Here is a 13,450-nt window from a genome sequence, read left to right on the forward strand (position 1 = left end):
CAGCAATCTTTTCTGAAGATCTAGAGCATATAGCTAATTCAAGCAATTTTAATATTCTAAGATATCTTTGAGATTTTAACTATTAGGGCAATCGATAGAAAAGTGCACAGTTGTTGCAAATTACCCAAATTTAGAAAGTCACAGTTAATTCTACTTTTAAAATACATCTCAAACTCACACATGCCTTTCAATTGCCACCACTACCAACCTAGTTCAAGTCACTCTTCTCTCTTACTTGGACTAATGCAACAGAATTCCAAATAAATTTGACTCGGCCATTCAATGCATTGGACACAGAATAATCAGGGGGATCCTCCTAAAGCATGGATCATATCATGCAACTCCTCTGCTCAAGACACTGCCATGATAGGGCTAGTGTCTTATTAATTTCTTCCTCCTACACCACTCTTAGAGCTATCGTGCTTTTCTGTCTTAGGTCTTTAGCAGATGTTATAACTTAGGTCTGGAATCTTCTAGTCCCCTCCCCATCCTCTCCACTTGGCTAACTTGAACCCTATGTTGCAACTTAAGTGTTACTACTTCAGCGATGTCTTCCCTGATGTGAGAATCCACAATAGGTTCCGCAGTTAAATTTTTTCATGATATCCTATTTGCTTCATAGTATTTATCATAGGGTGGAACTTCATAGATTTACTTTTGCCATAATTTTGTTTACTGTTCTTCTCCCCAACTAGACAAGAAGTGTTATTTGGGTAGTGCCATATGTGTTTGTGCCTCCTCTACATAACACAGTGCCTAGCACACTGTAGGTACTCAACAATATTGACTAAATAAAATATGAATAAAAATTATTATGTAAAATTCCATTGCTAATTGTTCTTCCCTTGGTCATTGCATATTGTTGTGATGCTCTGAATTTTACTTGTTTTTCTAGAATTTTTTAACATTATGTTTTCTATAAAATATAATAATTCTACAAGATGACAGCAAAGAACAAAATTGTACACATTAGTTTTTGTAGATGACAAGGGATTCCAAAATTTGTATAATAGTTTACAGTTCAGTCCTAAAGTAAATCTTATGGACTAATTTTTTTGGTGAGGAAGATTAGCCCTGAGCCAACATCTGTTGCCAGTCCTCCTCTTTTTGCTGAGAAAGATTGGCCCTTGGCTAACATCTGTGCCCATCTTCCTCTATATTATACATGGGACGCCTGCCATAGCATGGCTTGATAAGTGGTGCATAAAGCTGCACCCGGGATCCAAACCTGCAATCTCCAGGCCGCCGAAGCAGAGCATGCAAACTTAACCACTATGCCACCAGGCTGGCCCCCATGGACTAATTTTTAAAACTAGTCTCTATAAGAGTTTGCAGTTTTTAAAACAAGTCTCATTTGGCTTGCTGGACCTGGTAAGCAATGACTTTTTTCATATCATTAACTCAAAATATTTTACTTTTTTCTTTTTTTTTTCCAAAGAAAGGGACTGTATCTTTAGCCTGCCTTCCGCCTCATAGAAACCCATTAGAATAATCTGCCACTGTGCCTAGTGAACAGCCACCTCAAGTTTTTTTTACCAAGGTCTTAAAGGTACCAGATTCATATTTTAGTGCTTTATACAGTTACGGTGACACTGAAAGATTGTCTCTATGCTCACAGAAGTAAGTAGCAGGTCTGTCTGGAACTGCTACACCTTACAAGAGCAGCAAATTAAAAAAAAATTGCAGTTATTTCAGTAATTTAAAAGAAATAGGTGATGCTTTTTGGAAGCACTCATCTTTACAAATATATTTTTCCCTATGAGATATTATACATAAATCCTGTTAAATAGTAAAAGACTTTAGATGCAAAACTCCTACATAAAGCTTTATCAGTCTATCCTTGCCATATTTCCAAGGGAGCTGACATAGTAATTGTGGAGGAAATAAAATTAGAACACCACCTCTTCACAGCAGTTAGAGAAAAGCATCCCAACATTAAAGCAATTTGCAGTTTGAGAAGCACATTACTTAGTGATACTGTAATCACAGAATAAACTGTCAAAAAATACGGTTAGGCTCTTTTAGTCCTTGATGAAATCTAAGCATTAATGCTTCTAGTAATTTGAGGACTGGAAAGACTCAGTTTTACCATTAGCTTTAGATAATGACTTATGCTCAAGTTGGGTGTGGACAATTGTTTTCTAATGGGTTTACTATTGTGAGTTTCATAATTTGGGCATTTTGTTGTTAGAAAGCCGGAAAAGAAACAGGTCCCTTATCGTGACTGTTCTTTCTGCTGGCTCCAACAGAGTTTTTCACCAGAATTAGGACAAAACATTGTTCTTTTGTATGGGTAGAAGAGGAGAATGCTCTGTATTGAAGTATTTTTTAATTCACACCAGAAATTAAAATGTGAACACAATCTTTACACAACAAACACTGCCTGTAGCACAAATCATCCCAAGCCCCCTCATGGGACACCAGGAGTCCTGGCTCCTCTACCTTAGGAAAACCAATGTTAAAAGGTTTTTACTCTACTAAACTATAAAAGTTGTTGGCAAGCCCATGAAATAGGTAGCTTGAAGTGATGAGTGAAATGATTTCATTGTATAGTGTATGTCTTTCCCTGCTTTAGAGATTGTAGAAATACCTTGATATATAGAGAAAACTGCTAGATCTCTATGGTCTAATTTTGGAACTGGTACAGAGCAGATGCAGGACAGGCATGCTCATTCATGTGTAAAATACTTTTGCATATTGACTTTACTTAAGATGAAAAACAAACAGATGTTTAAAATATTGACAAACCAATTGTCAGGGAAGAGAATGTTAATATATTCTATTTCTTAAATATCCTAGAAGAATTAATATTTAAATTTATTTAATGCTATTAATATTTCATTTTTCTTAGCACATTGATATAAGTTTATTGTTAAAAATAAAAACAATATATCCCCAAACTGCTTGGCTCAGTACTAATTTTTATCCTGACCCTAATTCCCATCCTGAGAGTTTAGCCTGCTTAAGTATACAGTATTTAACATAGGGTCTTATTGGATTTACTTGGAATAAAATGTTTATATTTTGAGTTTCATGTTACTGAAAGAGCAAGGACATTCAGCTTCGTGTAATGCCAAATGGATACTATAAATATAATATTTTAATAATTTATTTCTATATTAGTGTGCAGAAGCTGCTGGATGCATGGAGTTTGTTCCAAAATGTCATTTATTAAGTTCATTTTTCTCTAATAAAAAAGAGTCACTATAGAGACAACTTGATGCTGTTACTCTCTGTATGTGGCTAGTCAAGTTGATGCCGGAACTCCTATAAATACTTAGAGAGAGAGCCACTACGTGGAGGCTGGGATCTTGCATTAGGAACTGTATGCTAAAGTCAAAGAAATACAAGTGATTAATTAAAGTAATTGCTGGTAAGTGCTTTAGAAACTCAATTTCTGAGTACTCTGCAAGATAAGGATCATTAAACTTTATTTCATAGGTAAGCAAAGAGAGGGTATTAATGACAAAGTAACTTGTTAAAAACCATGTAATTTTAAATAAGTGAAACAATTAATAAAATTAATAGTATAAATAGATATTTTTCTACATCTCTAATTTTATAAATTTATGTTGACCAATATTTGAGATAAAAGTTATTTGTAAATTATTGATCACCTTCTTATTGAATCATCTTTTCCATTGGCCTATATTTATGCTTTTGAGGGAAATTATATTTATATGGGAAAATGGCAATTAATTTCACATAGTACTACTTTAACAGAAATGTTAGATCATAAAACCAAAGGTAAATACTTATAAAAGATACTTGAATGAAGCTTGGGAACCATTAATTGAAATTCTGCTTATATCTTAATTTACTGATAAATTCATTGCCATTATTTATTCTGAATTGTTATTAAAATACAAAAAATTTTGCAACAAAATTCCTAGAATAAATTTGATATTTTTATCTCTAAAAATTCTTATACAATTAATGAAAAATTAGAATTTTGTGCTTTGGGCTTCTACTTATACCCAAGAGAGGAGAATCTTGTATATTTGCTGATAACAATACTCTGATAACTACAATTGCTTCAACTTATGTCATTTTTATATAGATTAGGTACTCTTATGTTAGCACATTTAGTCCTCACAATAACCCTATGAGGTAAATTCTATTATTATTCCTAATTTACAGTGAGAAAACTTATAGATAACTTATATATAGTAAATAACTTGAGAACAGAATAGGGGCAGCTTGGCTTAAGAATCTTTGCTCTTAAAAAATAATAAAGAGAAAAAAAGAGAGGGGGAAAAGACCTAATCAGGATTGAACCCCAGAAAGGACACATATGGTCCTCAAGCTACCTATGGAACATGTGGCAGTTGAATATAGAGCAAAGTTATTAAAACTGAGTGTCCATCACATTCATAGCCTCTTTCTGAATAATAGGAACAGTAGTTTGCTGCCATGCTTTATATCATGCAACCACAATTTAATGGATTAGAGATCTCTGCCTGAGCCAAAGTCTGCACTCTATATGCCTCTGACGTGGCCTGGCACAACAACTCTTTTCAGTAAAACATTTTGTTGTATTCAGGTCAAATTTACTCTCTTAGGGATTTGAATACTAGAGTCACAAACAATTGAGTATGGCAAACACCCAGACACATAGAGAGAAGGTTGTAAGAAGAACCCAAGACAATAAAAGTCATGAAAAGACAGAAACTATGAGATGGAGAGTAGAGTACAGACAAATTTGTAAATGGTGTTACTAGCATAAAATAGAGTGAAATGACAATCATTTGGGGCAGATTTTTCTGTTATTTAGATATACAGTTTGAGAATTCCCAATGTCTTCATTTCCTAGTTCAAGCTTAACATCACTCAAGAGGATAAAATAAAAGTTACTATACTATCCCTTCTCAAATACAAATGAAGAAACAAACAAAAAAGAATTATAAATATTAAGATTATTTGTTGAAATGGCTTAATTTTGAAAGGCACTGCAGTGACGACTGCAATGTTTTGAAGCTGAATGAAATAGAGAAGTGGGCAAAAGGCCAAACCAACCACTAATGGCTGTAAGTCGTTAGAAGAAATAAGTGATAGAGTTCAGTTGTTTTTGTTTGACTATACTTTTTATTTTCATTCCTAGTGATTATACAATCCTATATCACTCAATATGTAAGGTATTACCTAATAATCAATAAAGGCACCATGGTTTAAGGTCAGGGATAATTCATATATAAGTGGAATAAAATTCTGGAATTCCACATTGCAGGCTGATACTCAATGGAAAACACTGCTTCTGAGAAAGGACAATGAAGGAAACAAAAAGCAGGCCGGCCCTGTGGCTTAGCAGTTAAATGCGCGTGCTCCACTACTGGCAGCCCTGGTTCGGATCCTGGGCGTGCACGGACGCACTGCTTCTCTGGCCATGCTGAGGCCGCGTCCCACATACAGCAACTAGAAGGATGTGCAACTATGACATGCAACTATCTACCGGGGCTTTGGGGGAAGGAAAAGGAGGAGGATTGGCAATAGATGTTAGCTCAGAGCCGGTCTTCCTTAGCAAAAAGAGAAGGATTAGCACGGACGTTAGCTCAGGGCTGATCTTCCTCACAAAAAAAAGAAAAAAAGGATAAACACAAAGGTAGTAAGACAAAATATGTATCTCCTAGGTTGTTTTTCCCTACATTCAAATGACTTTTGCAAAAATCAGCTAAATTAATGTGCATACTCCCTCTCTTTCTATTCATTTATTGTATGTGTATTTACAAACTCTTTTGTTCTGTTTGAAGGCCACATGCTGACATAGTGATCTATGTTTAATTTCTAACACTTAAAACAGCTAAGCTTCTATAGTGTCAGTTGCTTTCATTAATAAAAGATAACAACAATATTACAAATACACATAGAAGTATTAAAAGGGATAAAGACTTTCTACAAACTTGACTAACAGAAGAAATAAAATGTTTGCTTCAAATAAGAGTATTGCATTGTTCTAAACCAAGAGGGAAATGAATGATGGCTATCTAATTATGGTAATTATGTACTATATTAAATCAATTTATACCATTTCGTAAGCAAATTAGATAATTAATAGAATGGAATTTTATTTCAGAATCTGATGGGAACCAATTGGGATACCTAACATAATATCTACTAGTTCACAACATGTATGAGTCTTCCTGCCATTTGAGTTAATCTTTTAATATACATGTTTAAGATTATCTTCATTATCTAAATTTGTCAGATAATGGTTTAAACTTCTTTTCTAGTTGGCTGTAATATATAACTTTATTTTCTTGAGGGTTCAAGTTTATATTGAACTATATACCACCAGAACAGTGATCTCAAACCTGACCATGTATTAATATCACCTGACAAGCTTAAAAAAATACTGAGGCTAGGGGCTGGCCCGGTGGCGCAGGCGGTTGGGTGCGCGCGCTCCGCTGCGGCGGCCCGGAGTTCGCTGGTTCGGATCCCGGGCGCGCACCGACGCACTGCTTGGTAAGCCATGCTGTGGCGGCGTCCCATATAAAGTGGAGGAAGATGGGCACAGATGTTAGCCCAGGGCTGTCTTCCTCAGCAAAAAAGGAGGAGGATTGGCGGATGTTAGCTCAGGGCTGATCTCCTCACAAAAAAAAAAAAAAAAAAAAAAAAAAAAAAATACTGAGGCTAATATAATTGATCCTCTGTTGAGGTCAGGTGTCAGTATTTCATTTTTTAATCAATCTTACCAGGTGATTCTAATGTATAGTCAGTGTTGCAAACAGTACATTGTCCCAAATACATTAAGTATTGTGATGAAAATAACATCTATTATAAATTGTAAATAACATTCCTATTAAATAAAAACACTTCTCAATATGGAGAAGAAAATAGGGGCATTAAGTTTCTCCATTACTTACTTTATCTATGAACATAATGGAACATCATAACATATTCAAAAAACTATGTGGATGCAAGACCTGGGCCCTGATCCTCTCTTTGCCACAACTCTTCAAGAGTGAAAGCCAATGAATTATCTTAGGCTTCAATTTTATAATTAATAAAATTAATAAGCTGGCCTACAGGCTCTCTAACATCACTGATTTACCATTGGAAAATTTGGGCATTGTGGATAATCATTATCATTTATGTATCAGTATAAATGCTCTTCCTTGTAAGCCTTGTCAACTGGAGCAAAATATAAGTGGTTGTGAAGGATTTTAAATTAATTATAATTAGAGAGAAGTCAAGATGGCGGCAGAGGCAGACTCTGAACTCACCTCCTCTCGCGGACACAGACAATTTACAACTACTCGTGGAAAAATTACCCCTGAGACAGAACTGAAAACTGGATAAGAGGAACTCCTGCAACAACGGACAATCTTAACCGAGGTGGAAGAGGCAGAAACTCCTTCTGGAGAGAAAAACGCTGCCTTCACCAGCCACAGCGCCTCACGGCCGCCCATGAGCAGCCCACAGGTACGCAGCCTCCCTGGAGGAGCGGGGCCCTGAGCCGGGGAGCGCCCCCGCTGTGGGCATTTTGTGGACCCAGCACAACCGAGACCAGCGGCATAATATCTGACTTTGCCTGATACTAAAACATTGGGGAGTACCCCCAGAAAAGCTGGTTCACAAAGAAACTAAAACCGGCTCTTAAAGGTCCCACACAAAAACTCACCTGTTTGAGAAAGCAACCTAAAATCACCAGAAAGAAAGGTGCACAGTGCTTTGGTGAAAAGAGACTCACCTGATAGGCCCTGTGTGCATCTCGGTGAGAGGTGAGACCTCTCCAGGGACTGAGACATTGGTGGCGGCCATTGTTGTGGCCTGGTGTGGGCGTGCTGACACAGACACCATTGGAGTTCTCCCTGAGACCTGCTAGCCCAGGTCTGCCCCACCTGCTAGAGCACCGATTTAATCCAGCTCAGCCAGGGCAGGCAGCCCACCCTAGAGACTGGCCCCACCAAACAACAAGCCCTCAGGCAACTTGTGGGCCTGCATAGATTGGTGACTGGATTCTCTGCAGCCTGGCAACTGAGCCGACTTCAGTAGGACAGGGTGTGCACAAGGAGCAGGTGGAGAGTGTGGGGCAGTGGTGGAGTGTGTGGGGCTCCTGCCGTGGAGAGACTGGGTCTGCTTCGGGAGGTCGGTGCATGCACATGGGGCAGGACTGTGTTGACTGTGTGTGTGGACCTGTGGGCGGCAGGGCTTGTCACCTGCAGAAGACTTGTCCTTCCCAAAGACCCACATAGGGGGTTTGCCCCACCTTCCAAAGCCTGAAACAATTGGGTGCTCCTGTGCCTGAGGCCGGCCGCACACATCTGCAATCCTCAGAGAACTGACAAGAGACCTAAAGGCTGGAGGCTTACAGCAATTGTAAGTCCCTGAGCCTAACAACCTGCCACGCTGGGGGCCTACTCACTTAAAAGAAATACTGCAACACAGATGTGCTATTAGAACTTGCAGCCAACTGTGCTGGGGCTCCCCACACCTGATAAAGAGACTGAAGGGCCCACAACAACTACAAGCAGCTGAGCATTACAACAGCTGGCCAGGAGCATAACTCGGCCTCCCTGGGCACCTACAGGGAGAGAAAACAGACCACAACAGAAGGACACACATAGCCCACATAGGGGTCACCCCTGGAACATTGAGAACTGAGGGAAGCACACTGCAGGCCTCCTAAGCCATCACTTACATAAGGTCACCTATCAAAGAGCAGGAGACATAGCTGACCTACCTAATACGTAGACACAAGCACAGGGAAAGAGGCAAAATGAGGAGGCAAAGGAATACATTCCAAGTAAGGGAACAGGACAAAACCCCAGAAAAGGAACTAAGTGAAACAGAAATGAGCAACCTACCCAACAGAGTTCAAACAAAGAGTGTTAAGGATGCTCACTGATGTGGGGAAGAGAATAGATGAACTCAGTGAGAATGTCAAGAAAGAAATGGAAGATAAAAAAGGAACCAATCAGAAATGAAGAATACAATACTAGAAATGAAAAATTCACTAGAGGGACTCAAAAGCAGAGTAGAGGATACAGAAGAACGGATCTGTGAGGTGGATGAAAGACTAGAAGAAATTACCCAAGCTGAACAGGTAACAGAGAAAAGAATTTAAAAAAGTAAGGACAGTTTAAGGGACCTCTGGGACAACATCAAGCGCACTAACATCCGTGTTATAGGTGTCCCGGAAGGAGAAGAGCGAGACAAAGGGGCAGATAATCTATTTCAAGAAATAATAGATGAAAATTTCCCTAACCTAAGGAAGGAAACAGACATCCAGGTACAGGAAGTACAGAGAACCCCAAACAACATAAACCCAAAGAGGCCCACACCAAGACACATCATAATCAAAATGTCTAGAATTAAAGATAAAGAGAGAATCCTAAAAGCTGCAAGAGAAAGTCAAGTTACATACAAAGGAAACCCCATAAGGCTATAAGCTGAATTCTCAGCAGAAACCTTACAGGCTAGAAGAGAATGGCATGATATATTTAAAGTGCTAAAAGGAAAAAACTTACAGCCAAGAATACTCTACCCAGCAAGGTTAACATTCAAAATGGAAGGAGAGATCAAAAATTTCCCAGACAAGCAAAAATTAAAGGAGTTTGTCACCAAGAAACCAGTGCTACAAGAAATGTTAAAGGGACTGATTTAAGGGGAAAAGAGAAGACCACAAATAGGAAAAATTATCTATTTCCATGATAAGAGGGTAATGGATACAAATGCACAAAAAAGAGGTTAGAATGATATCAAAAACATAAAAGGAGGGAGGAGCAGAGTTAAAGAGTAGAGCTTTCAGACAGAGATCAAACTAGAGACCATCAATTCTGTATAGAAGAAGAAAGGAACAGAGAAGGACTACTAAAACACTGAGAAAAAAAAGTTGAAAAATGGCAGTAAGTACATACTTATCAATAGCTACTTTAAACGTCAATGGACTAAATGCTCCAATTAAAAGGCATAGGGTGGCTGATTGGATAAAAAAACAAGACCCATATATACGCTGCATACAAGAGACACACTTCAGACCGAAAGACACTCACAAACTGAAAGTGAAGGGATGGAAAAAGATACTCCATGCAAATGGCAATGAAAAGAAAGCTGGGGTAGCAGTACTCATATCAGACAAAATAGACTTTTAAACAAAAACTGTAAAAAGAGACAAAGAAGGGCATTACATAATGATCAAGGGAACAATCCAACAAGAGGATATAACACTTGTAAATATCTATGCACCCAATGTAGGTGCACCTAAATATATAAAGCAATTATTAACAGACATAAAAACAGAAATAGACAGTAACACAATAATAGTAGGGGACTTTAACACTCCACTTACACCAACGCATAGATCATCCAAACAGAAGATCAATAAGGAAACATTGGCCTTAAATGATACACTAGACCAGATAGACCAAGTAGATATATACAGAGCATTCCATCCAAAAACTGAAGAATACACGTTCTTTTCAAACGCACATGGAACATTCTCCAGGATTGATCACATATTAGGCCACAAAACAAGTCTCCATAAATTTAAGAAGATTGACATAATACCAAGCATCTTTTCTGACCACAACTCTGTGAAACTAGAAATCAAGTATAGGAAGAAAATCAGAAAAGCCACAAATACGTGGAGATTAAACAAAATGCTACTGAACAACGACTGGGTCAATGAAGAAATCAAAGAAGAAATCAGAAAATACCTGGAGACAAATGAAAATGAAAATACGACATGCCAGAATTTATGGGATACAGCAAAAGCAGTTCTAAGAGGGAAGTTTATAGTGATACAGGGCTATCTCAACAAACAAGAATGATCTCAAATCAACAATTTAACAATGCACCTAAAGGAACTGGAAAAAGAAGAACAAACAAAGCCCAAAATCAGTAGAAGAAGGGAAATCATAAAAATCAGAGCAGAAATAAATGAAATAGAGACCAAAAAAACAATAGGAAAAATTAATAAAACCAAGAGCTGGTTCTTTGAAAAGATCAACAAAATTGACAAACTTTTAGCTAGACTCACCAAGAAAAAAAGAGAGAAGGCACAAATAAGTAAAATCAGAAATGAAAGAGGAGAGGTTACAACAGACACCTCAGAAATACAAAAGATTATAAGAGAATACTATGAAAAGCTATATGCCAACCAATTCGACAATCTGGAAGAAATGGATAAATTCTTAGAATCATACAACCTTCCAAAACTGGATCAAGAAGAAGTAGAGAATTTGAATAGACCAATCACCAGTAAGGAGATTGAAGCAGTAATCAAAAACCTCCCCAAAAATAAAAGTCCAGGACCAGACAGCTTCCCTGGTGAATTCTACCAAACATTCAAAGAAGACTTAATACCTATCCTTCTCAAACTCTTCCAAAAACTTGAGGAGCGGGGGAAGCTCCCTAATTCATTCTATGAAGCTGACATTACCCTGATAACAAAACCAGACAAGGACAGCACAAAAAAAAGAAAACTACAGGCCAATATCACTGATGAACATCGATGCAAAAATCCTCAACCAAATACTAGCAAATCGCATACAACAATACGTTAAAAAGATTATACACCATGATCAAGTGGGATTTATTCCAGGGATGCAGGGATGGTTTAACATTCGCAAATCAATCAATGTGATACACCACATTAATAAAATGAAGAATAAAAATCACATGATCATCTCAATAGATGCAGAGAAAGCATTTGACAAGATACAGCATCCATTTATGATAAAAACTCTGAATCAAATGGGGATAGAAGGAAAGTACCTCAACATAATAAAGACCATATAAGATAAACCCACAGCTAATATCATCCTCAATGGTGAAAAACTGAAAGCTATCCCTCTAAGAACAGGAACCAGACAAGGATGCCCACTGTCACTACTCTTATTTAACATAGTACTTGAAGTCCTAGCCAGAGCAATCAGGCAAGAGAAAGAAACAAAAGGGATCCAAATTGGAAAGGAAGAAGTGAAACTGTCACTATTTGCAGATGACATGATTTTATATCATGTAATCCACATGATCCACAAGAAAACTTTTAGAAGTAATAAACGAATATGGTAAAGTTGCAGGATACAAAATCAACATACAAAAATCAGTTGCATTTCTGTACACTAACAACAAAGTAGCAGAAAGAGAAATTAAGAATACCATCCCATTTACAATTGCAACAAAAAGAATAAAATACCTAGGAATAAACTTAACTAAAGAGGTGAAAGATCTGTACATGGAAAACCATAAAACCTTTCTGAAAGAAATTGAAGAAGACACAAAGAAATGGAAAGATATTCTGTGCTCTTGGATTGGAAGAATTAACATAGTTAACATGTCCATACTTCCTAAAGCCATCTATAGATTCAATGCAATCCCTATCAAAGTTCCAACTACATTTTTCACAGAAATAGAACAAAGAATCCTAAAATTTATTTGGAACAACAAAAGACCCCGAATAAGTAAAGGAATCCTGAGAAAAAAGAACAAAGCTGGAGGTATCACACTCCCTGATTTCAAAATATACTACAAAGCTATAGTAACCAAACCAGCATGGTACTGGCACAAAAACAGACACACAGATCAATGGAATAGAATCGAAAGCCCGGAAATAAACCCACACATCTATGGACAGCTAATCTTTGACAAAGGAGCCAAGAACATACAATGGAGAAAAGAAAGTCTCTTCAAGAAATGGTGTTGGGAAAACTGGACAGGCAGAAGCAAAAAATGAAAGTAGACCCTTACCTTACACCATACACAAAAATTAACTCCAAATGGATTAAACACTTGAATGTAAGACCTGAAACTATGAAACTTCCAGAAGAAAACATAGGCAGTACGCTCTTCGACATCGGTCTTAGCAACATATTTTCAAGCACCTGTCTGACCGGGCAAGAGAAACAATAGAGAAAATTAACAAATGGGACTACATCAAACTAAAAAGCTTCTGCACAGCAAAGGAAACCATCAACAAAACAAAAAGACAACCTAACAATTGGGAGAAGATATTTGCAAACCATACATCTGATAAGGGCTTAATCTCCAAAATATACAAAGAACAAATGCATCTCAACAACAAAAAAACTAACAACCCAATTAAAAAATGGGCAAAAGACCTGAACAGACATTTCTCCAAAGAAGATATACAGATGGCCAACAGACACATGAAAAGATGTTCAAAATCACTATCAGGGAAATGCAAATCAAAACTACAATGAGATATCACCTCACGCCCGTCAGAATGGCTATAATTAACAAGACAGGAAACAACATGTGTTGGAGAGGATGTGGAGAGAAGGGAACTCTCATACACTGCTGCTGGGAGTGCAAACTGGTGCAGCCACTATGGAAAACAGTATGGAGATTCCTCAAAAAATCAAGGATAGAACTACCATATGATCCAGCTATTCCAATGCTGGGTATTTATCCAAAGAACTTGAAAACACCAAGGCGTAAAGATACATGCACCCCTGTGTTCATTGCAGCATTATTCACGATAGCCAAG

General features: G+C 37.5%; 1 protein-coding gene across 2 annotated transcripts in view; it reads right to left on the bottom strand.

Annotated features, from left to right (window-relative positions):
- The window catches only part of SEMA3A (semaphorin 3A), a 533,676-nt gene that overhangs the window by 176,116 nt on the left and 344,110 nt on the right, over positions 1-13,450 (bottom strand). Inside the window, exon 1 of one of the 2 annotated variants that reach the window (XM_058524664.1) lies at positions 7,688-7,820. The exons of the other annotated variant lie outside the window; for it this stretch is intronic. Coding sequence (XP_058380647.1) covers positions 7,688-7,745 — 58 coding nt within the window. The 5' untranslated portion in view covers positions 7,746-7,820. Of the gene's footprint in view, positions 1-7,687; positions 7,821-13,450 lie in introns of those variants that run through there. 2 annotated transcript variants of the gene reach the window in all.

The sequence above is a fragment of the Diceros bicornis genome, chromosome 3 (genome assembly GCF_020826845.1).
Source record: "Diceros bicornis minor isolate mBicDic1 chromosome 3, mDicBic1.mat.cur, whole genome shotgun sequence".
In the NCBI taxonomy this organism is placed as follows: domain Eukaryota; kingdom Metazoa; phylum Chordata; class Mammalia; order Perissodactyla; family Rhinocerotidae; genus Diceros; species Diceros bicornis.